A 22,989-nucleotide genomic window follows, 5' to 3' on the forward strand; every position below is an offset into this window, starting at 1 on the left:
TTTTAATCTGAATTTCAAATTCGATCGATTATAAAATTCAACCACCAAAATTTATAAATAATTTAATCTTATTTTTTTAATTAAATTAGAACATAATTTGAATTACTTTATGAAATTTTCAGGACTAAATTTAATACTTAACAAAAATTGCCACTTTTTTTTTTTTAATTTTTTTGATTGGACTAGTTAGATAGCTCGTTTTATATAAATACTTAATAATGTAAATTAAAAATAATTAAGATCTAAACTCAAAAGGATGCAATCGATCAAATATCTAATCTAAGGTGAAGTTTATATTATTTAATAAAAAAATTAATAAATAAAGTTGAATAATCCAAATCAGAAGAACATGAAGTTGAAATTATTAAATTCAAAATATTCGAACATTTAAATCTAAATTAATTAAAAATTAAATTACTATTTCCAAAAAAAAGTTATATAATTCCTTGAAATATAATTATGACACACGACTTGATTCTAAAGGCTACACAGTAAATGGTCCAAAGATGATTATAAATTACAACAAGCACTTCATTAAATAAAAAAAATATGTAAATAAAACAAAAGAAAATAATCGAAAAAAGAAGAAGAAAGAATTGACCTAAGCCTTGAAACATCTCATAATTGATCTTTCCAACAAATTATTTTTAAAGGAAAAATCTCCATAGGCTATTTTACTATTTAGCCTTCATTCTCCTATTTCCTTCTTTCTCCATTCTTTTTTTCACCATTGCCATTATCTTCCCCATCCTGCTGCTGCTGCTTCATATTTCCCATTTCTCCATTATTACTATCTATTTCATAATCCTTAAAACGATGATCTTTCATATCTGATCCACTTTCTCTTTTGCCCAATCCTCCCAATAAAGAAAACACCATCCATATTCTTCAAATCGCATCCACTTTCGTCATCGTCATCTGCTTATCCTTTTTCTTTGCTGTCTTCTTTGATTTCACTCAGATGATATCCTCGCAGGTTGGTTCTTCATCTTGACCCAATTTTATTTACATTTTCAATCTTGTTCTCTATGGTAAAGGTTAACTGTTTTCTTCTTCTAGATCATCATCTTTTTTTTTCTTTTTTTTGTATGATAGTGAAACCAAGGATCGACTGCTTCATGCTGGAAATCTGGTGATTGGGTTTTCTGGAATTTAGCTTTCGCCATCGAAAAATTGAGGATTTGATACAGCTAAAGGCTTTTTTCCTTCGCAGTGATCTCTTTTTGCCAGTGAAATTTTTTCTATGAATGAATCGTTGTAATATGATGAATTCAAAGCTGACGTGAATTTAGAATTCGTTGTATCAGGGTCCGTAACAAAAGAGCTGCTGCTTCCGCTCTAAGGGAGACAGAAAGCTGTAAGGTATTTGCTCAATAATCTCTTTCTAGTGCATGAAATATCTGATTAAAGGAAATAAATTAGTTTTAACCAGATAATTTAGACAGTCTGAATATGATACCACCATTGAACATATACATGATACCAACAATTAATTCAGTGGAAAATGACAAGTGGCACAAAGCTTTTTTGGCTGAAAATTCTGATATTTAGTTCGAGATCGAGTCAGTCAAAACGAGAAATTATTTCAGCTATATTTTGTTCAAGATCGATTCAAGTCAAAATGAGAAACTATTTCAGCGTTAATTTTCTATCCACGAGATTTGAACCCGAAATTTTAGTGAAGGATATTAAACTCTTTGCGGGATATTAAACTCTTTGCCGCTTAATCCAACAACGGATAAACGAAATTCGGTTTATAATACTACCCTCTTGGGAGATAGGATATTCATCAGCTTGTGCTGTGTTAATGGTTTCAGCCATTGAACTTTTAATTTTTCCAATCATTTTGTTACTTCCTTATCTAATCTTATTATGCATATCAGGCTGAGATTATTTCAAGTGCATGCAGCATAAATCATATAGCTAATGGAATGTTTCAGGTGAAGTATCGCCAAATAGAAAAAGGAGATGAGAACTGATAACTCTTTGTTACGTATTGACGCCAACCAACAGTACTTTGATTCAGTTCAGATTGAGTATTCCTATGGCTGACAACCGAATAGAATGTCAAGCTGCAAATGGCAAGCCGGCAGCTGCCACCATAGCATCAACCTGGATAACTTCAGCAAGCGTTGAAATTATATCACATTGAATAAACAATACGACTATGGGTTTTCATGCTCTCGCATTGCAACTCACCAGTTCAGAGGATCTAGGTATTGAAATCTCTGCACTGAATATTGGTTGGTAGGCTATGAATTCCGGAAACATTTGGTTTTCTTGAAGAAACAGATCCATTTTGTGTAGCAAAAAAGGCCTCTTTGCTTGATGTTGTGAAGAAGTCTGCCAAGAAGCTATGATGTTGAAGTCGTTATTCATGTGAAGGCCAAGGGTGATGATGGAACCGGTCTCATGGATACCATTTTCGAGCTATTCATTCTCAGGCTAGCTCTGGTGATCATAATGTGCCTATTGTTGGTCACATATCAAGGGAGGCACCTGAGGGAAGTTTCTAGAGACATGGGATGAAAAGTTAAAGAGTGCAAAATTTGAGCTAAGTGATGTTACAACTGGGTTTTCTGACTTGTTTGCTGTGAAAGATGAAACTGAGCTTACAAATGTGAAAAAGCTGCATTCTTGACTTCATCTGTTATGAGGCAATTTGTGGTGCCCAAACTTGAGAAGGCAATTGATGAGGAGAGGAAGGTTTCTCACTCAACATTGATGGATGATACAGAGAAGACTATACTGGAACCAGGACGGATTAAGGTGAAATGAAGGCTGAGAACATTGACATTTGTTACCCTCCAATTTTTCAAAGTGGAGGAGAATTTGATCTAAAACCAAGTGCTTCAAGCAATGATGAGAATCTTTACTATGACTCAACCAGTGTAATTATATGTGCACTTGGGTCTCGATACAACAGTTACTGTTCAAATATGCTCGAACCTTTCTGATTGATGCCAATTCCAAACAAAGCAAGGCTTATGAGGTCCTCCTTAAAGCTCACGAAGCAGCCATTGGTGCTTTGAAATCTGGGAACAAGGTGAATTCTGTTTATCAGGCAGCAGTCTCAGTGGTAGAGAAGGAGGCTCCTGAATTAGCTGCAAACTTGACTAAAACTGCAGGGACTGGAATAGGCCTTGAGTTTCGTGAGACGGGGCTCAGCCTTAATGCCAAGAATGACCGAATCTTGAAACCAGGGATGGTTTTCAACGTCTCACTTGGTTTCCAGAACTTGCAGACGGAGACGAACAACCCAAGACTCGAAAATACTCGGTGTTGCTTGCAGATACAGTCATTGTTGGTGAGAAAGTACCAGATGTCTTAACTTCGAAAAGTTCTAAAGCTGTCAAAGATGTGGCATACTCATTTAATGAAGATGATGAAGAAGAAGAGAAGATGAAGGTTAAAGCCGAGGATAATGGTAATGAGACATTATTCTCCAAGACAACACTCAGGTCAGACAACCACGAAATGTCTAAAGAAGAGCTAAGAAGGCAGCATCAAGCTGAACTTGCTCGCCAGAAGAACGAAGAAACCGCAAGGAGACTTGCTGGTGGGGGTGCTAATGCAGCAGATAATCGCGGTGCAGTGAAAACAGTAGGTGATTTGATTGCATATAAGAATGTTAATGATCTGCCTCCTCCTAGAGATTTGATGATTCAGGTTGACCAGAAGAATGAAGCTATCCTCTTACCAATTTATGGTAGCATGGTCCCTTTCCATGTGGCTACAGTGAAGAGTGTGTCCAGCCAACAGGATAGTAACCGTACTAGTTATATCAGGATAATATTCAATGTACCTGGCACCTCTTTCACTCCGCATGATGCAAACTCTCTCAAGTTTCAAGGATCAATATACTTGAAAGAGGTTTCATTTCGCTCTAAGGACTCCAGGCATATCATTGAAGTCGTGCAGCAAATCAAAACACTCCGCCGGCAAGTTAATTCTAGAGAGTCTGAAAGGGCTGAGAGGGCAACTTTAGTTACCCAGGAGAGGCTGCAACTTGCATCAGCCAAGTTCAAGCCAATTAAGTTGCACGATCTATGGATTCGTCCCCCTTTTGGTGGTCGTGGTAGAAAGCTGACAGGTTCACTGGAAGCTCACACAAACGGATTCAGGTATTCTACTTCAAGGCCTGATGAACGTGTTGATGTGATGTTTGGAAACATCAAGCATGCCTTCTTCCAGCCAGCAGAGCGAGAAATGATCACTCTGGTGCACTTTCATTTACATAATCACATCATGGTTGGTAATAAGAAAACCAAGGATGTGCAGTTTTATATAGAGGTGATGGATATAGTTCAGACATTGGGTGGTGGGAAGAGATCTGCCTATGACCCTGATGAGATTGAGGAAGAGCAACGCGAGCGTGACCGAAAGAATAAAATTAACACGGACTTCCAGAACTTTGTGAATCGGGTTAATGATTTGTGGGGACAGCCTCAATTTAAAGCATTTGACCTTGAATTTGATCAGCCTATGAGAGAGCTTGGCTTCCATGGGGTTCCCCATAAAGCCTCTGCTTTCATTGTGCCAACATCAAACTGCCTGGTTGAGCTAATAGAGACTCCTTTTGTGGTGATCACCCTAAGTGAGATTGAGATAGTTAACCTCGAAAGAGTTGGTCTGGGGCAGAAGAATTTTGATATGACTATTGTATTCAAGGACTTCAAGCGAGATGTCCTTCGGATTGACTCGATTCCCTCTACATCACTAGATGGCATCAAAGAGTGGCTTAATACCACTGATCTCAAGTACTATGAGAGCAGACTAAATTTGAATTGGCGTCCTATACTGAAAACTATCACTGATGATCCAGAAAAGTTCATTGAAGATGGTGGATGGGAATTTTTGAACATGGAAGTCAGTGATTCCGAGTCTGAGAACTCAGAAGAGTCTGACCAAGGGTATGTGCCTTCAGATGTGCAGTCTGAATCAGGATCAGAGGATGAGGATGATGATAGTGAATCGTTGGTTGAATCTGAAGATGATGACGAAGAAGACTCAGATGAAGATTCGGAGGAAGATGAAGGAAAGACTTGGGAAGAGTTGGAGAGGGAAGCGAGCTATGCAGATAGAGAGAAAGGAGATGATTCCGATAGCGAGGAAGAAAGGAAGAGAAGAAAGATGAAGGCTTTCGGTAAAGGTCGTGTACCTGATAAGAGACCCAGCAGTAACCTTCCGAAGAGGTCCAAATTGAGGTGACATGCTTTTTGAAAACAAATGTAGTACCAGCAACCTAGTAAAATATGGTAGTCGTACTAAATAATACTAGTTGCTTTCAGTAGTATATGTTTAATCAAGGTTTTTTTTTTTTGTTGCTTTCCATCGCTTTTTTGTGTGTCAATCAACTTGTTATAAACTTTTACCAGTAAATTAGCTAAGACGAAATATCATGGAGGTTTTACCTGTAATCTTGGATGTGCATCTCACCTGCTCTCATTTTTATTCTAGCCCCTCCATATTATGAATTTATAACCAAACAACAGGAACTAGACAACTGTCATTAGGTTTTTGCAACAATGTAATGAGCAAACTAATTGCCTCGCGGTGAGGTACCAGAGCCTGCAAAAACATGCTGACTGTAAATAATGCAACAAAGATAAAACTGCAGAAACAAAAGGAAATTAATCTGGTAACTGTGTCTGCAAGGTAGGATCATAAAGATGAAATTACCACTAGCATAATTCAAGTTCCAGCAACTGGGCATTGGCATGATCAAGCATGCTTATCTTGGCTTCACGAGACTTTGGACCTGAGAGCTTCACAACATCCTGGGAGATGAAGCTTGTAAATTAAGCAGTCTAAATAGCACCCTACCACATTTATAAACATCAAAAAATGGTTTACACCATAGGCGAAGTTAAAAAAACAGATTTTCTTTTTCTTTTTTGATATTGAAATAAAGTGGTACATGCCATACGAGGCATAAAGCCAAAAAAGATGAAAAGACCTCTTCCTTGAACAAGTACAACGGCAGGCAAGTAATTTTGTAAATCCAGTCCCATAAATTTGATACTTTCTAAGAAAAAAAATCCAATAAAGGGACTAAAAAGAGACGAAATAATAAAAATTTTACTCCCATTGAACTGATGCCACAAATTTACAAACAAAACCATCCTCCAGATAATCAAACTTACTGCCTAACTGCTTAAGACAAAGGAACAGGATCCATATGATGACACTTCTGAATTCAGAGCTATGTTAGAAAACAACATTCTTCTAAAGCACTAGCTGCTACTAAATCATGTCTAAACATTAACCCCCCACCAAACAAAAAAAAACTCGCAATGTAACTAAAAGAAATACTATCACAACTATCGTAGCTTGGAACGTTTGGGAATAGCACTACTAGGAGGCGCTCGAGATTTCCCAAAAGCCTTCATTTTCCTTCGCCTCCTATCCTCCTCACTATCTGATTCATTCCCTTTCTCCCTGTCTGCATTGCTCGCTTCCCTCTCCAACTCCTCCCATGTTTTTCCCTTTTCTTCTTCCGAGTCTTCCTCAGAATCTTCCTCCTCTTCATCCTCAGATTCAACTAGTGATGCACTATCAGAGTCATCATCCTCTGACTCAGATTCAGACTCCATATCAGATGGCTCATAACCCTGATCTGACTCCTCTTCATCCTCAGACTCTGAATCACTAGCCTCCAAGTTCAAAAATTCCCAACCCCCATTTTCAATGAAGCTCTGTGGATCATCAGTAATTGTCTTCAGAATCTGCCGCCAGTTCAGATTCAACCTGCTCTCATAATACTTGAGGTCCGTAGTATCAAGCCATTCCTTGATGCCATCAAGTGAGGTTGAAGGAATAGAATCAATCCTGAGCACATCTCTCTTGAAGTCCTTAAACACAATGGTCATGTCAAAATTCTTTTGCCCAAGACCAACTCTCTCCAAGTTCACAATCTCGATCTCACTTAAGGTGACCACAAGGAAAGGAGTTTCTACCAGCTCGACCAGACAGCTAGAAGTCGGGACGATAAAAGCTGAGGCTTTGTGAGGGACACCATGGAAGCCCAGTTCTCTAAGAGGCTGATCAAACTCAAGATCGAGACCATTAAACTGAGGCTGGCCCCAGAGATCATTAACTCGATTCACAAAACTCTGGAAATCCATGTTGATCTTATTCTTCCTATCCCTCTCCCTTTGCTCTTCTTCAATTTCATCTGGATCATAAGCAGACCTCTTTCCCCCTCCCAATGTCTGGACAACATCCATAACCTCAACATAAAATTGCACATCTTTAGTTTTTTTGTTTCCCACCATTATGTGATTGTGCAGATGAAAGTGAAGGAGAGTGATCATTTCTTTCTCTGCAGGCTGGAAGAATGCATGCTTTATGTTCCCATACATAACATCAACACGCTCATCAGCTCTAGTAGTAGAATATCGAAAACCATTAACATGAGTTTCAAGTGTTCCTGGAATCTTCCTCCCACGACCACCAAAAACAGGACGAATCCAAAGGTCAGGTAGCCTAATAGGCTTGAACCTATTTCCTGCAAGTTGGAGTTTCTCCTGAGTAACCAAGGTTGCCCTCTCAGCTTTCTCAGATTCCCTAGCAACAACATGCCGACGAAGTGTTTTAATCTGCTGTACAACTTCACTGATGTGCCTTGGATCCTTGGAACGGAATGAGACTTCTTTTAAATATATTGCCCCTTGATTCTTTAACGAGTTCGAATCATGGGAACTAAAAGGAGTCCCTGGAACGTTAAATATAATCCGAATAAAGCAATTCCGATTGGTATCCTGCTGGCTTGAAACTGTCCTTATAGTAGCCACATGGAAAGGAACCATGCTGCCGTATATTGGCAAGAGCACAGCTTCATTCTTTTGGTCAATCTGAATCATAAAATCTCTTGGAGGGGGCAAGTCATTGACATTCTTATAGGCAATCAAATCAGCTGCTGTCTTCGCAATTGCTCTATTGTCTCCAGTCTCAGGTCCACCTGCAAGCCGTCTAGCTGTTTCTTCATTCTTCTGACGAGCAAGTTCGGCTTGGTGCTGCCTCCTTAACTCTTCCTTAGAGATCTCATGATTATCCGACCTGAGCACTGTCTTAGACATGAAGTGGTCAGAACCATTAGTTTCAACCTTCACATGCTTATCTTCTTCTTCCTCATCCTCATTGAATGAATAAGCTACGTCCTTAACAGCCTTGGAACTCTTTCCAGTGACAACTTCTGTATTTTGCTCGCCAACAATAACAGTATCAGCAAGTAACAGAGAAAAATTCTTGTTCTTTGGATTTTTACTCGCACACTGCAAATTCTGAAAACCAAGTGACACATTGAAAACCATTCCAGCTTTCACCACACGCTCATTCTTCATATTGAGATTAAGCCCCGACTCACGAAACTCAAGACCAATTCCTGTCCCAGCAGATTTTGTTAGATTTGGAACCAAATCAGGAGCTTCCTTTTCAACAACTGAAAGTGCTGCTTGATATGCTGCACTGATTCTGTTCCCAGGTTTCAACATACTAATTGCAGCTTCATGGGCCTTAAGAAGAACCTCATATGCCTTGCTCTGAACTGGAGTGGCATCAATCAAGAATGTCCTGGCAATATTTGAGCAATAACTGTTATAGCGAGCTCCAACTGCACACAAGATAACACTGGCAGAATCATAGTACAGATTCTCTTCATTACTCGCAGCACTAGGTCTGAGATCAAACTCACCCCCACTTTGAAATATGGGAGGGTAACAAATATCAACATTCTCTGGCTTGAGCTTCACTTTAGCTAGCTGAGGATTGCCTATGGCTTTCTCTGTTTCATCCATCAAGGTAGCATGAGTGATTTTTTTTTCCTCATCGATTACAGTCTCAAGCCTTGGAACCACAACATTGTTCATCACATTGTAACTTAGATAAGCAGCTTTCTTCACATTCATATGCTCTTCTTTGTCCTTAAAAGCAAAAAGATCAGACAACCCATTTGTTACATCAACAAGCTGAAAGCTAGCACTTTTTAGTTTTTCAGCCCATGTTTCTAAAAGCTTTCCTTCAGGAGCCTCTCGAGCTATGTAACCAAAAAAAGGAGCATCTTCAGAACCCTTGTATTGTGCTCTGATGGACCGAAATACAGCATCCATCAATGCAGTTCCATCATCAGTCTTTGCTTTCACATGCATTACAACATCAACCCCCACAGCATCCTTGGCAGATTTCTTTACAACTTCAAGTAGAGAAGCCTTCTTCTGGCTGCACAAAAAATGTATCTGCTTCTTTGTGAAAACCATTATTGTCTCTGGAAACTCGTAACCTAGTAACCAAATGTTTAGAGCTGAAGATTTCAGGTAACGCAAATCTTCAGAAGGTGGTGGCGTCGCTACTGCAAGGACATCAGAAGAACTCCAAAGCTCAGCTTTGTGCTCATTCCAGTGTGAATACAAAGCCTTCAAACGTTTGCTGAAGTTTTCCAGATTAATAGAGTAAATACTTCCTGACCCAGGAGCTGTCCCATTTGGAGGCTGGCCATTTGTACTCCTATGATCAGTCATTGAGAAGCTCTGCTGCACAATTACCAATTGTTAAAGATGAGCAAATTACTAAAACAATTCAGCAGCAACTATTAACGACTAAAATTTAGGGATCGATTAGTTTTTTAGAAACCTGAAATCACTTCAGAAACTTCAAAAAGTAAACAAACAAATTAAATATTCCAAAATATCTCACTCTTTACGAATAAAGATTCAACAACTTCGAATTCAAAACAAACACTTTAAATTTCGATTAAGCCTGAGTTTCACAAATTAATACTAGAGAACATATAAAACCTAGTTTTTAGGTGTCCAAATACCAACGGAAACCTTCATCAAAGGAAACTCAAACTCGAATGGAAATTAGAGTTTCAAAACGTGGAAAACACTTAAATAAATACTAAAAAGGAACAGAATGAGAAAACTAACAGTTCCAGCTCCGCTAGCACTAAGCTTGAATCTGGAGACGAAGAAATCCCAAAGCTCTGAAGGCAACTAGGCTCTCTTTGCCCCCGCGGCGGCCTCAGAGTAAGTTGAAAGACGCGAAAACTAGGGTTACGGTTTCGCAGAGAGCGGCCGAAACAAACAGAGCCCAAAGCTTGAGGCTTAGAAAACAAGGGAAGTATAGTGAAAGTCAAGAGAAACGAAGATTGAGCCGCCAATAAATAAATAAAAAGAGAGGGAATTTGGGGACTAATTGAGGAGATTGAAAATGGAAGAAGATTTAAGCAAAAAATCGAAAACCTGAAGATGGGATGGGATTGGAGAAAAAATACGAAGGTAAAAAAGAGAGGGAGAATAGAACTGGAAGGAGGGAGTTTTATTATTTTAGATTTTATTAAGAACAGTCTAGAACTCTACACTAGAGCTGGAGTGAGTAGGGATCTATTATAAATGTTAAAATTTTCTTTTACTCTTTCTACTTTTCATATGTTTTGAATTTAGTCCTTTTAATTTTATTTTCAAGAATTTAGTATTTTTATTTTTTGGATTTAAAAATTCAAAGTCTAATTGTTAACAATTACCAAAAAAAAATATGTTTTGTAATGTACTTATATTTAAAAGAAAAATTTCAACTATGTTAATAATTAGATTTGAATTTTTTAATCTGAGAAAAATAAATAGACTAAATTCTGAAAAAATAAAAATAAATGAATTAAATTATAAATTTTGAAAAACTATATAGACTTAGAAACATATTTAGCCTGTAATAAAAGCATAATATTTTTACTACAAGCACAAGATGTGGAATGTTGGGTGGGTAAAATGTTTTATTTTGCTACTAATACTTGTATTTTTCGTATATTTAAAAATTATTATTTTTTACTATTAATTCTATAAATATAGTCCCTTTATTTAAAAATTGAAAGTCAATTCACAAGGCCATCAAAAGACTTTTATTAAATTGAATTATATGGCAATTTTTAGAATTTAAAAACATTTTACTTACATGACTAATATTACACGAAAAGGTAAATAACGAAATAAAATTATTAGATTTGGGCTTGTAAAAATTTTATTAAGATTTTTCTATTTCAAAAAATGTGGAGTGAAAGCTTTCATATATATTTGCTTACATGTTTACACGACTCATGAGTATTTTATTTATTTATTTTAAGGATGTTGAATGGTTCAATTAAACATAAATCCATAGATGGAGTTCTCAATTAGACTTGTTTTTTTTAGAAACAATTGTTAAATCAGGATTTGAAATTAAAAATAGGGAGATTAAAATTTCAAATGTGAGAAGAGTTTAGGGATATCAGAAAAATTTATGAATAGTTGAGGGCCTAAAAACCCCCCACGAGAAGAGATGTTCGGCCATGCTGGCTAAATGGGCTTTCTGGCTGCTATAACTTTGACTTAAAGACTCAGCCAAAATATATACAAAATTTATATACCGATGGTCCCGGCGAGGCTCGAACTCGCGACCTTCGGCTCATAAGACCAACGCTCTAACCGACTGAGCTACGGGACCAATTGATAACATTTTGTATTTTTATTTTGATGATTAATTTCTTTTCCCTCTTTCATAATGAATTATTACCAAAAATAATAACAACATATATGAAAATATTACAAATATAAAAAGTGAAATTAATAATAAATCATAATCGTTATTTCGGTGCTTACAAAGTTAGTAGTTAAAAAATAAGAACACTTTACACTGTTGTAAAGTAAGAATATTTTTTTAAACACCTTACATTTTACTCCTTATTTAAATCAATATCAAACACCTTTTGGCCCTCACGGTACGGTACAGGATGCACAAGAAGAATCTATATAGAAGTTTACTTCCTCTGTTTAATATTAATTTGAATAAGTGTTTCAACCTTACAAATGTTGATTAGAATAAGTTTTTCTTACCATTATCGACATTCTATTTTTACAGTCTAAATTTGTTTAAAACTCAAGGTTATACTTACTTATTCATGAGATCATATAGATGTTTACATAGTGCAACTGATATCAACCACCATATTCATGAACCACATTAGCCTTCTAATGCATGATCTGGTACTCAAGTTTCGTAATAGAGAAATTCATCAGAAGTAGTTGAATGAGTAAGAATGCAATAACACAGGGACATGTCTTTATACTTAAAAAGAACACGTATCAGAGTGGCAGTCCAAGATTTAAGGCTAAGCAGACCTATTAATGTGTTGTTAGGTGAGGACATCATAATTTCATCAGCAGAACCATAAATCCACCTTAAATGCTCCAAGGATCTAGGTGAGTATTAGTGGTCAGAATCGAGTCAATTAGTTAAAAGACAGTTATGCCCCAAGAACTAGCATGTTTTAGCATTGTATCAAATGATAGGCAAATATTTCTAACTTGGACTGCCTGACTTCCCTTTGATTGACAATTGCACCACTTAGACCTTCTCTTGGAGCCCTCATTAGCAGCAGCACAGAGACTAGTAGCAGCTTTGATAATGATACAAGCTTGATTGTAATTTGTATTTGCTGTTGTTTCATGTGGGCTTATGGAAATTACAGTTGAATTGAATCACAATATTAGCTTAAATTTCATAGTTGTATCATTTAGTGACCATAACATAATTTCCAATTAAAGACTATACCTTTATGCTGACAAGAAATTAGGCATACATTAATAGAAGTGAAACTTCGGTGCTATAAAGATGGAGTGGAGAGTGGTTAGACTTCTCACATACTAACCAATTACAAACAGTGAGTGAGTGAGAGAGAGAGGAGTCTGCTATTTGCTAAGGTGCAGTTTGGAGTGGTTTTCATAATGGAAAGAGGTGCAAGGATGCTGTTGATCTCAGTCATGGTCCTGCTGGTCCTTGCTTCAAATGCTGAAGGGAGAAGACTCAAAGAGGAAGCTTACCACCCTCAGAACTTCCTCGGAGCCTTTGGTACTAGTGGTGGGCTAGTTCCAACCCCTGGTGGAGGTGTTGGCCTTAATTTAGGGCCGTCAGTCTTTTGTTCCTATCCTGGGACCGGATGTGTTCGTGTCCAGCCTACTATTCCTGGTAGTACTGGTACCATTGGCGCTGGCACACCACCATGATAGATGTCCTGATTCAGGCTTAGAGGGTGTTGAATGAGCTTCAGTTATGGAGGTCTAAGCTGTTGTCTCTTTAGTTTGGTGTTTTTTAGTGTGTGTTTGATAGGAACACCTTAATGTTTTGTTAACTGCAAATGACCATCCTTTATGGTTGATTATTTGCCTTATCAAAACATTAAGGTTCTAGGTTCAGGCTTCAAATCTACTAGACTACTACTAAGTTGATCTACAACATGATCCATGTCTCAGTTCAGTTGTTTGTCTACCATTTTGCTCAATATATATAATGTTTGAAAGTTTGTTCAAACTTTCATCCCACCGCCTATCTCTTTATCTTTGTCATACCAAAGCCTAAAACCGCAGTGGATTTCAGCTATAGCAGAAACAACAAAGGTTTTACAGATAAGTCCATCAGGGTATAATAAGAACATGAAACAGGTTTATCAGCTTGAGAAATCTGAAACTAGAGATTTTTCACTCTAACAAACAAGAGAATCTTGAAAAGCTTATCAGACTATAAGACCATAATAAAGGAAGTTACATAATGTGTAAGTCAATGTACAACAATTTCATCCTTATGGGATGGAGAAATTCACCTTCTCTCAAAATTTAAATGTGAAAGGAAAAATGCAAAAAGGGTTGCAAAGATTAGGGAATAGGAAGCCAGAAGGATTGCTGTAATAGGTAAGCGGTCATGATGAAACCCAAAATAATTTTCTAGCAAAGAAGCAACTGTCTTGGCTTCACCGAATACCATAATCTCATCATTTACATCTCCATATTGTGAAGTGAGCAAGCAATTCAATGTCCATGATAAAGGCATTAGATAATACAACCACACCCACCATTTTGGGATTTGCTGCACATGAAGAACAAGACAACCAGCCAAGTGAATATACTATCTGTTGGAATATTTTTAAATATTTATAGTATCCCAATAACTATAAATGAATGGGTGTAATTAATCAAAAGATAAAACTTTTGGTCATTGGTCAAAAGTTATATCATTTGATTTTTTAAAAAAGAATTATAACTATTCAAAAATATTATTTGAATAGTTACAAAATTAAATGAATAATTATTATTATTTATTTATTCATAAATACACCTATTGAAAGATGTCTCTATGAAGAGACATGAAAATTCCTATAAATAGGAATGGGATTTCATTTGGAAATCATATCAACAAATTCTAATATTATTTCTTCTCTTCCTTCATTTTCTAATATTATTAGATTATTCTATAAAGTATTGCTGCAGAAATCCTTTGTAGAAATTGAGTTTTTGTTATACATTACTCAGTGCATAGTGAACTATTCTCGTCAGTGCAAAACGCAAATAGTCATTGGCTTCATTATATCCTCGAGGTTAATTTGCTTGGAACTCGTTTGCACACTGAAGATAAGTGGGGGCGAATATAACCTTAAAGATAGTGGCTTGATACATGCCTTGGAGCCTGTCCTATTTCTTCTTTTTCTTTTCGAGTTCCGATCGTGTGTTCGAGTTTTTTCCTTACCGGAGTTTTGTACTAACAATTTTAAGGTTATATTTCATGATGACTACCACAACACATGAAAGTGGAACACTAAGGGAGTTGGCTTCCAACTTTGTTAATCTTGATCGTTTTGATGGTGGCAATTTTCGACGATGGCAGAAAAAGATGCACTTTTTGTTATCAACTTTGAAGATTGCTTATGTTTTGGATACTCCAAGACCTGAAGAGAATGAAAACGAATCTATTGCTGCAACCCGAGAAAGACAAAAATGGGACAATGCTGATTACATGTGCATGGGCCACATATTGAATGGTTTATCTGATGGTTTGTTCGACACCTACCAAAACGACGTCACCGCTAAAGAATTATGGGACAAATTGGAGGCAAGATACATGACCGAAGATGTTACAAGTAAGAAATTTCTTGTCAGTCGTTTCAATAATTATCAAATGGTTGATGGTCGTTCTGTTATGGAACAATTTCGTGATATTGAAAAGATGCTAAATCAATTTAAGCAATATGATATGAAAATGGATGAAATGATTGTGGTATCCTCTATAATAGACAAACTTCCTCCATCTTGGAAAGACTTTAAAAGAAGTTTAAAACATAAGAAAGAGGAAATATCTCTTGAGGCTTTGGCAAATCATCTTCGTATTGAAGAAGAGTATCGAAAACAAGATCAGAACCTAAATTCTGAAAATGCCAAAGTACATGTTACGGAGGAAGTACAGACTACTAAACCATTCAAAAGAAAGTTCAATCAGGCTGATAGAGCACCTAAGTTAAAAAAGAAACAAAAGGGCTCATGCTATCATTGTGGAAAGCCGGGACATTTCAAGAATGAATGTCGATTTTTAAAGAAGAAATCATCTTCTAAGGCTGATAATAACGAAAAGTTCGTTGCAATGATATCTGAAATTAATATGGCACAAGATGATAATACATGGTGAATTGATACCGGAGCAACCAAACATGTGTGCAAAGACAAAAGCATGTTCACAAAGTTCACACAATGTGAAAATGACAATGTCTTGTACATGGGAAATTCTTCCACCGCAACAATTAAAGGCAAAGGGTCTGTTGAACTACAATTCACTTCTGGAAAGGTTTTAACCTTAAATAATGTATATTATGTACCAGAAGTTAGGAAAAATTTAGTGTTTGGAAGTCTGTTGAATAAGTTTGGTTTCAAACTTGTTTTTGAGGCAGATAAGTTTATTTTGTCTAAGGGAGGAATTTTTGTGGGAAAAGGGTATATGTATGAAAGCATGTTCAAGCTTAATATTATTAATAAGAATAAAAATACTATTTCTGCTTATATGGTTGAATCATTTTGTTTGTGGCATTATAGATTAGGTCATTTGAATTATAGAAAATTGAATGACATGTATAAATTAGATTTAATTCCTGTTTTTAATAATAATATTGAAAAATGCAATACCTGTATGTTGACTAAAATTAAAAGAAATCCTTTCCCTAAGGTTAAAAGGAAAACAAAATTGCTTGATTTGATACATAGTGATTTATGTGACTTGCATAATACTCCTACATTAGGTGGAAAGAAATATTTTGTTACTTTTATTGATGATTGTTCTAGATATTGTTATGTATATTTATTGCATTCAAAAGATGAAGCGCTTGATAAATTTAAAGTTTATAAATCTGAAGTTGAACTTCAGTGTGAATCATTTATCAAGTGCTTAAGATCGGATAGAGGTGGAGAATACTATAATCCAAGTTATTTTGAACTCACTGGAATTGTCCATCAAGTTTCAGCCCCTTACACACCACAACAAAATGGTGTAGCTGAAAGGAAAAATAGAGTCTTGATTGAAATGGTAAATTTAATGTTATCATATTCAGGTCTTGGACAGGGTTTTTGGGGAGAAGCTGTTCTAACAGCTTGTCATATATTGAATAAAGTTCCTAATAAGGAAACTAAAATAACCCCCTATGAACAATGGAAGAAAAGGAAACCAAACCTTAATTATTTAAAGGTTTGGGGTTGTAGAGCTATTGTAAAAGTTCCAACACCTAAACGTAAAAAGTTAGGTGAAAGAGGAATTGAATGCATATTTATAGGTTATGCACATAATAGCAAGGCATATAGGTTCATAGTAATTGAACCAAATGATTCAATTTCAATTAATACGGTTATTGAATCAAGAGATGCTATTTTTGATGAAAATAGATTTAATTCTATATCAAGACAATTACAACCACAACAATTGATTCATTCTTCAAATGAGAATGAGATTCCATTGAAACAAATTGATAATAATGATGAATCTTGTCAAGAATTAAGAAGAAGTAAGAGGATTAAAAAGGTCAAAGATTTTGGACCAGATTTCATTATGTTTCTTGTAGAAGGAAAAGGTGAAAGTATATGCAATAAGATACCTTATTGTTATAATACCGAATCTGATCCTATTACATTTGAAGAAGCAGTGAAATATCAAGACTCTGCTTTTTGGAAAGAAGCAATAAATGATGAAATGGATTCAATAATGGGAAATCAAACTTGGATCTTAGTTGATCTTCCACCAGGTTCCAAACCAATAGGTTGTAAATGGATCTTCAAAAGAAAATGAAGGTCGATGGAACCATTGATAAATTTAAAGCAAGGTTGGTGGCAAAAGGTTTTACACAAAGACAAGGTATTGATTACTTTGATACCTATGCTCCAGTAGCAAGAATTGCTACAATTAGACTATTAATATCACTTACCTCTATATATAATTTGGTTGTTCACCAAATGGATGTTAAAACTGCATTTTTAAATGGTGAATTGGAAGAGGAAGTGTACATGGAGCAACCGGAAGGATTTGTTGTTCCAGGACAAGAGCATAAGGTATGTAAGCTTGTTAAATCTTTATATGGGCTTAAACAAGCACCAAAACAATGGCACCAAAAGTTTGTCAAGGTTGTTTTAGCTAATGGCTATAAAATAAATGAATCCGATAAGTGCATATATAGTAAATTTGATAATGGAAAGGGTGTTATAATTTGCTTATATGTAGATGACATGCTCATTTTTGGCATGGATTTGGAACAAATAGAAAACACAAAGAAATTCTTATCAAACAACTTTGCTATGAAGGATATGGGTGTAGCAGATGTTATTCTTGGGATTAAAATAACCCGAGATGAAAGCACTATAGCTTTATCACAATCACATTACATTGAAAATGTGCTTAAAAAGTTTGATCTTTTCAACTGTATACCAGCATCTACACCCATGGATCCTCAATTAAAATTAGTATCTAATGCTGGTAGGAAAATTGATCAATTGAAATATGTAAGTCTAATTGGTTGTCTTATGTACATAATGACTTGTACAAGACCAGATATTGCATATGCTATTGGAAAATTGAGTAGATACACAAGTAATCCAAGTAGTTTGCATTGGCAAGCTTTAAATGGAGTACTTAGGTACTTAAAGAAAACTATTAACTATGGATTGTGTTATAATGGATATCCTCCAGTTTTAGAAGGGTATTCGGATGCTAGTTGGATTACAAGTTTGGAAGATCATGCATCTACTAGTGGGTGGATCTTCATTCTTGGTGGAGGAGTCATTTCTTGAGGATCCAAGAAACAAACATGTATTACTGATTCCACCATGGCAGCAGAATTTATTGCATTAGCCGCTGCATCTAAAGAAGCAGAATGGTTAAGAAATTTGCTTTATGATGTACCTTTATGGCTTAAGCCAATTTCACCTATTTCTATCCGTTGTGATAGTGAGGCTACTCTAGCAAAGGCATATAGCCAAGTATATAATGGAAAGTCTAGACACATTGGATTAAGACATAGTTATGTCCGACAATTAATCTCTGATGGAGTGATCACTATTAATTATGTGAGGTCAAGTGAAAATTTGGCAGATCCTTTGACAAAAAGTCTTGCTAGAGATGCAGTAAAAAGGACCTCAAAAGGGATGGGACTCAAGCCTATTAATTAGAGTCACCCATGATGGAAACTCGACTCAACGCTTGGTATAACGTCAAGTCTTGAGTTCAATGAGACAAAGAACATCATTAGTATGTGACTGTTAGCACTATAAATAAATCCATCCTAAGATTAAAGTGCTAGGTACCCGTAATGATAAGGGAAGGATGAGTAATGTAATCTTAATGGACCCATAACATAAATATGTTAGAGTGTTATAATTACGGGAACACTTTTGATGGGATCTACCTATGTGAGTGGAAGTGTGGCCGCTTCTAGGAGCTTAAGGGCTTGGCTCTGACAGCACTCATGAAAAGAGGACATAGACACATGGCTATAATAGTGTCCCTAGATACTATGCATTGACTGATGTTGAAATCATTGTGTGAGATGTGTTCAGTTAATCAAATGGAATAGTTAGTTCAAAGCTTAGTCTACCATACAATTTCGATTAACTTTAACATGTTTTCACTAAGTGAAGGTTCAATCGTAAGACACCTTTATTTATGCAAATTGATTTCCAAGAATATCAAAATCTAAATATTTTGAAAATGGGGGGAGATTGTTGGAATATTTTCAAATATTTATAGTATCCCAATAACTATAAATGAATGGGTGTAATTAATCAAAAGATAAAACTTTTGGTCATTGGTCAAAAGTTATATCATTTGATTTTTTAAAAAGAATTATAACTATTCAAAAATATTATTTGAATAGTTACAAAATTAAATGAATAATTATTATTATTTATTTATTCATAAAGACACCTATTGAAAGATGTCTCTATGAAGAGACATGAAAATTCCTATAAATAGGAATGGGATTTCATTTGGAAATCATATCAACAAATTCTAATATTATTTCTTCTCTTCCTTCATTTTTTAATATTATTAGATTATTCTATAAAGTATTGCTGCAGAAATCCTTTGTAGAAATTGAGTTTTTGTTATACATTACTCAGTGCATAGTGGACTATTCTCGTCAGTGCAAAACGCAAATAGTCATTGGCTTCATTGTATCCTCGAGGTTAATTTGCTTGGAACTCGTTTGCACACTGAAGATAAGTGGGGGCGAATATAACCTTAAAGATAGTGGCTTGATACATGCCTTGGAGCCTGTCCTATTTCTTCTTTTTCTTTTCGAGTTCCGATCGTGTGTTCGAGTTTTTTCCTTACCGGAGTTTTGTACTAACACTATCTCATGGTAATAGTTGTTAGAATTAGATTTTGACGTTATCACTTAGTACTAGCTTACCGGTTGAGGAATCAAAAAGCCAGAGAAAAGATTAAGCAGCGGATAGAAGGCAGATGATAAAGCTCCAGCTATTGTGACTTCTGGTGTCAATGACACAAACACAAGAGCTTATACGGTGATCCATAATAGCCAATCATAGGATATGTGATAGCCTCAAACACAAGAGCTTGGATAAATAGATAGGGTACCTCAATTGTCACCTGCAAAATATTTAAGCGCTCCTTATTTACTATAAGGTTTACCGAGATTTCAGAAAACTAGCAACTCAACCGCAACGAAAAGAATGAAAAGTTGATGTTAACTTATCATGTGAAAAAGAATGTACCTGTGCTAATGCATAAGCCCAAGAAGAGTACATTCCTGCAAATCTTTCTCGATACATAACAACCCTCTCTGTGGCAACAAATGGTTGGACAGATGAGCTGCTGTTCATACCCAGAAACAGCAGAGCAGCATACATTGAACCGAAAACATTGAACACATTTTGCTGGTTATTTCTGGGATTTTAAATAATAAGATAGTAAAGTTAATTATCATCAACGTTACTGCAAAGGAAAAGTAATTATTATATATATGACTTCTTATAAAATGATGATTCCTATGCCAGTTTTCCTCCATTCTTACATTTTTTGTCCTTGGTTCCAAAATACTAAGCCCAAAGCTAAAGATAGTATAACAGTCTGCAAGAGACGTGTCAAGTTATATGAAGGACTTCTCCAATAGGCCAAATGTAGTTTCCATAGGCAAGAATTAAACTGGCCCCAACAACTTTGTGAAAATTTGGTTTCAAAATGAAGATCTCTTGAACCAGGGGGTGGGTCACTCAACTGCCTTACAAGCTCTTTGTTGTTCCTACCAGCAAAAAGAGAGAAAAAAAAAGAAGAAAAAGAAATAGTAAGTGAACCAGCCAGTTTGTAATGATAATTATTTTTTTGAAAATTAAATTTTATTGCTGCTAATCAGGGATGGCAAAAACACTTGCAGTATCAACACAACAAATCCAACTGGCAACATCCACTACCCGCTCATCTTAGTCCATGTTGTACGGAAGCGTATAAAAGAGTAAAATTATTGTACTAAAAAATCACACTAAGTTCAATTCCCAGGAAAGAGAGGTGGATCGCAAGGATCGCTTAAGTACCAGGTCTTTCCTAGCCAGAATATTCCTCAATCATAATTTAATAGCACAATAAATCACTACAATCACACACACAATTCATGCAGAATAATACAATAAAGAACACAAGAATTTAACGAGGTTCAGCAAATTTTGCCTACGTCCTCGGGCACTACCAAATATATTTCACTCCAAAATACAAGTGAGAATTTACAAAGAGAGAGAGAGAAAACAATACCTTAAGTAGAGAATGACAAGTTTAAGATACAGAATGAGAGATGGTTATGCCTATTTATAGTTGAGGTTCAGGGATCAACTTGCAAAGTCACTTTACAATTTAGGGACCATATATTGCAAATATCTCATATTTTATTATGCCAATATCTCAATACCCATATCTTTGACTTTTCAATATTTGATACCCATATCTTTGACTTTCCAATATTTGATACCCATATCTTTGATTTTCCATAAATATGGATAATTCCCAATAATCTCCACCTTGAAGATTTGATTCGAGTAATCTTATCTTCACACAATTCTCTCTGCCTTTGTCAACAACACTTGATAGTGCCTTCTTCAACTGTTAAACATGCAGAATATTGATCAAGTTCAAACAATGTTCGAACTTGATTGTTGTTACCACCTTGGTCATCATATCTGCGGGATTATCTGTAGTCTTAATCTTCTGAAGGTGAATTTTCCCCTCATCAATAATTTCCCGCACAAAGTGGAAACGTACATCGATATGCTTTGTACGTGCATGATAGACTTGATTCTTTGCTAAATGAATAGCACTTTGACTATCACAATACACATTAATATGCTCCTGGACCAATCCCAAGGTTTTAACCATACCTTGTAACCAAATAGCTTCCTTTACAGCATCTGTTACAGCCATGTATTCAGCTTCTGTGGTTGACAACGCAACTGTAGACTGCAGTGTAGACTTCCAACTTATTGGTCCTCCAGCAAGAGTAAACACATAACCAGTGGTTGATCTTCGTTTGTCCAAATCACCGACATAATCAGAATCAACGTACCCAACAACACCTTTACCAAGTGTAGTATCCTGCTTGAACAGTAATCCAATATCCATGGTCTTATGAATATACCGTAGAATCCATTTCACAGCTTGCCAATGTCCTTTTCTAGGATTATGCATATACCTGCTCACTATACTAACTGCCTGTGAAATGTCGGGTCTTGTACACACCATTGCATACATCAAGCTACCTACTGCATTAGAATACGGAACTTGCAACATGTATTCTCGTTCTGTATTCGTCGAAGGAGATAGTTGTGCAGAAAGCTTGAAATGAGAAGCCAACGGGGTACTCACAGGTTTTGTCTGCTCGTTCATGCCAAACTGCTGTAGTACCTTTTTCAAATACTGCTTCTGAGGCAAGCTAACTCTATCATGAGCTCTATCTCTCCATATTTCCATGCCGAGAATCTTTTTAGCTTCTCCTAGATCTTTCATCTCAAACTCGAGATTGACTTGAGTCTTCAATCTTTCAATCTCAACTTTGCTCTTAGATGCTATTAGCATATCATCAACATATAAGAGCAAGTATATGAAAGTTCCTTCTTGTAGCTTCTGAAAATACACGCAATGATCAAATTTACTTCTTGTGTACCTTTGCCCTTTCATGAACTGATCAAATCGCTTGTACCACTGCCTCGGAGATTGCTTCAATCCATAAAGCGACTTTGTCAGTTTGCAAACCCAATTTTCTTTTCCAGCAACCTTGAATCCATCTGGCTGAGTCATATAGATTTCCTCTTCCAAATCACCGTGTAAAAACGCGGTCTTCACATCAAGCTGAACTAGTTCAAGATCATATTGCGCAACCAAGGCTAGCAAAATCCGAATAGACGAATGCTTCACAACTGGAGAAAACACTTCATTGTAGTCTATTCCTTCTTTCTGAGCGTAACCCTTTGCTACTAATCTAGCCTTGTATCGAATTTCATTTTTATCAGGAAATCCTTCCTTCTTTGCATATACCCATTTGCATCCAATTGCCTTCTTTCCCTTGGGTAGTGTCACCAACTCCCAGGTCTTATTTTTATGAAGAGACTGCATTTCTTCATTCATTGTTTGCTTCCACTTTACACCATCAGGGTTACTTAT

At 36.1% G+C, this 22,989-nt stretch overlaps 1 protein-coding gene, 1 non-coding gene and 2 pseudogenes across 3 annotated transcripts; 1 reads left to right on the forward strand and 3 right to left on the reverse strand.

Moving 5' to 3' along the window:
- Window positions 1–2,044: 2,044 nt before the first annotated feature.
- Window positions 2,045–5,420, forward strand: LOC121212556 (FACT complex subunit SPT16-like; annotated as a pseudogene).
- A 650-nt stretch (window positions 5,421–6,070) lies between these two features.
- LOC107893503 (FACT complex subunit SPT16) lies at window positions 6,071–10,355 on the reverse strand. 2 transcript variants are annotated; one of them, XM_016818519.2, is made up of 2 exons: window positions 9,927–10,355; window positions 6,071–9,530 (listed from the first exon to the last, which is right to left on the reverse strand). In XM_016818519.2, the coding sequence occupies exon 2, from the start codon at window positions 9,516–9,518 to the stop codon at window positions 6,324–6,326; it is 3,195 nt and encodes a 1,064-aa protein (XP_016674008.1). In that variant the 5' UTR covers window positions 9,519–9,530; window positions 9,927–10,355; the 3' UTR covers window positions 6,071–6,323. The 2 variants fall into 2 exon arrangements, with proteins under 2 accessions (XP_016674008.1, XP_016674007.1); XM_016818518.2 differs by having other exon boundaries at window positions 6,071–9,527; window positions 9,927–10,353.
- A 1,046-nt stretch (window positions 10,356–11,401) lies between these two features.
- TRNAI-UAU (transfer RNA isoleucine (anticodon UAU)) lies at window positions 11,402–11,475 on the reverse strand. The gene has a single exon. It is a non-coding gene; the product is annotated as a tRNA-Ile (tRNA).
- A 1,720-nt stretch (window positions 11,476–13,195) lies between these two features.
- Window positions 13,196–22,989, reverse strand: part of LOC107944302 (pleiotropic drug resistance protein 3-like) — a 29,901-nt pseudogene continuing 20,107 nt past the window's right edge.

Source organism: Gossypium hirsutum, chromosome A13 (genome assembly GCF_007990345.1).
Source record: "Gossypium hirsutum isolate 1008001.06 chromosome A13, Gossypium_hirsutum_v2.1, whole genome shotgun sequence".
Classification (NCBI taxonomy): Eukaryota; Viridiplantae; Streptophyta; class Magnoliopsida; order Malvales; family Malvaceae; genus Gossypium; species Gossypium hirsutum.

Bases quoted from the DNA above. Each gene is read 5' to 3' on its own strand.
- LOC107893503 (XM_016818519.2), bottom strand. From the start codon at position 9,518: ATGACTGATCATAGGAGTACAAATGGCCAGCCTCCAAATGGGACAGCT.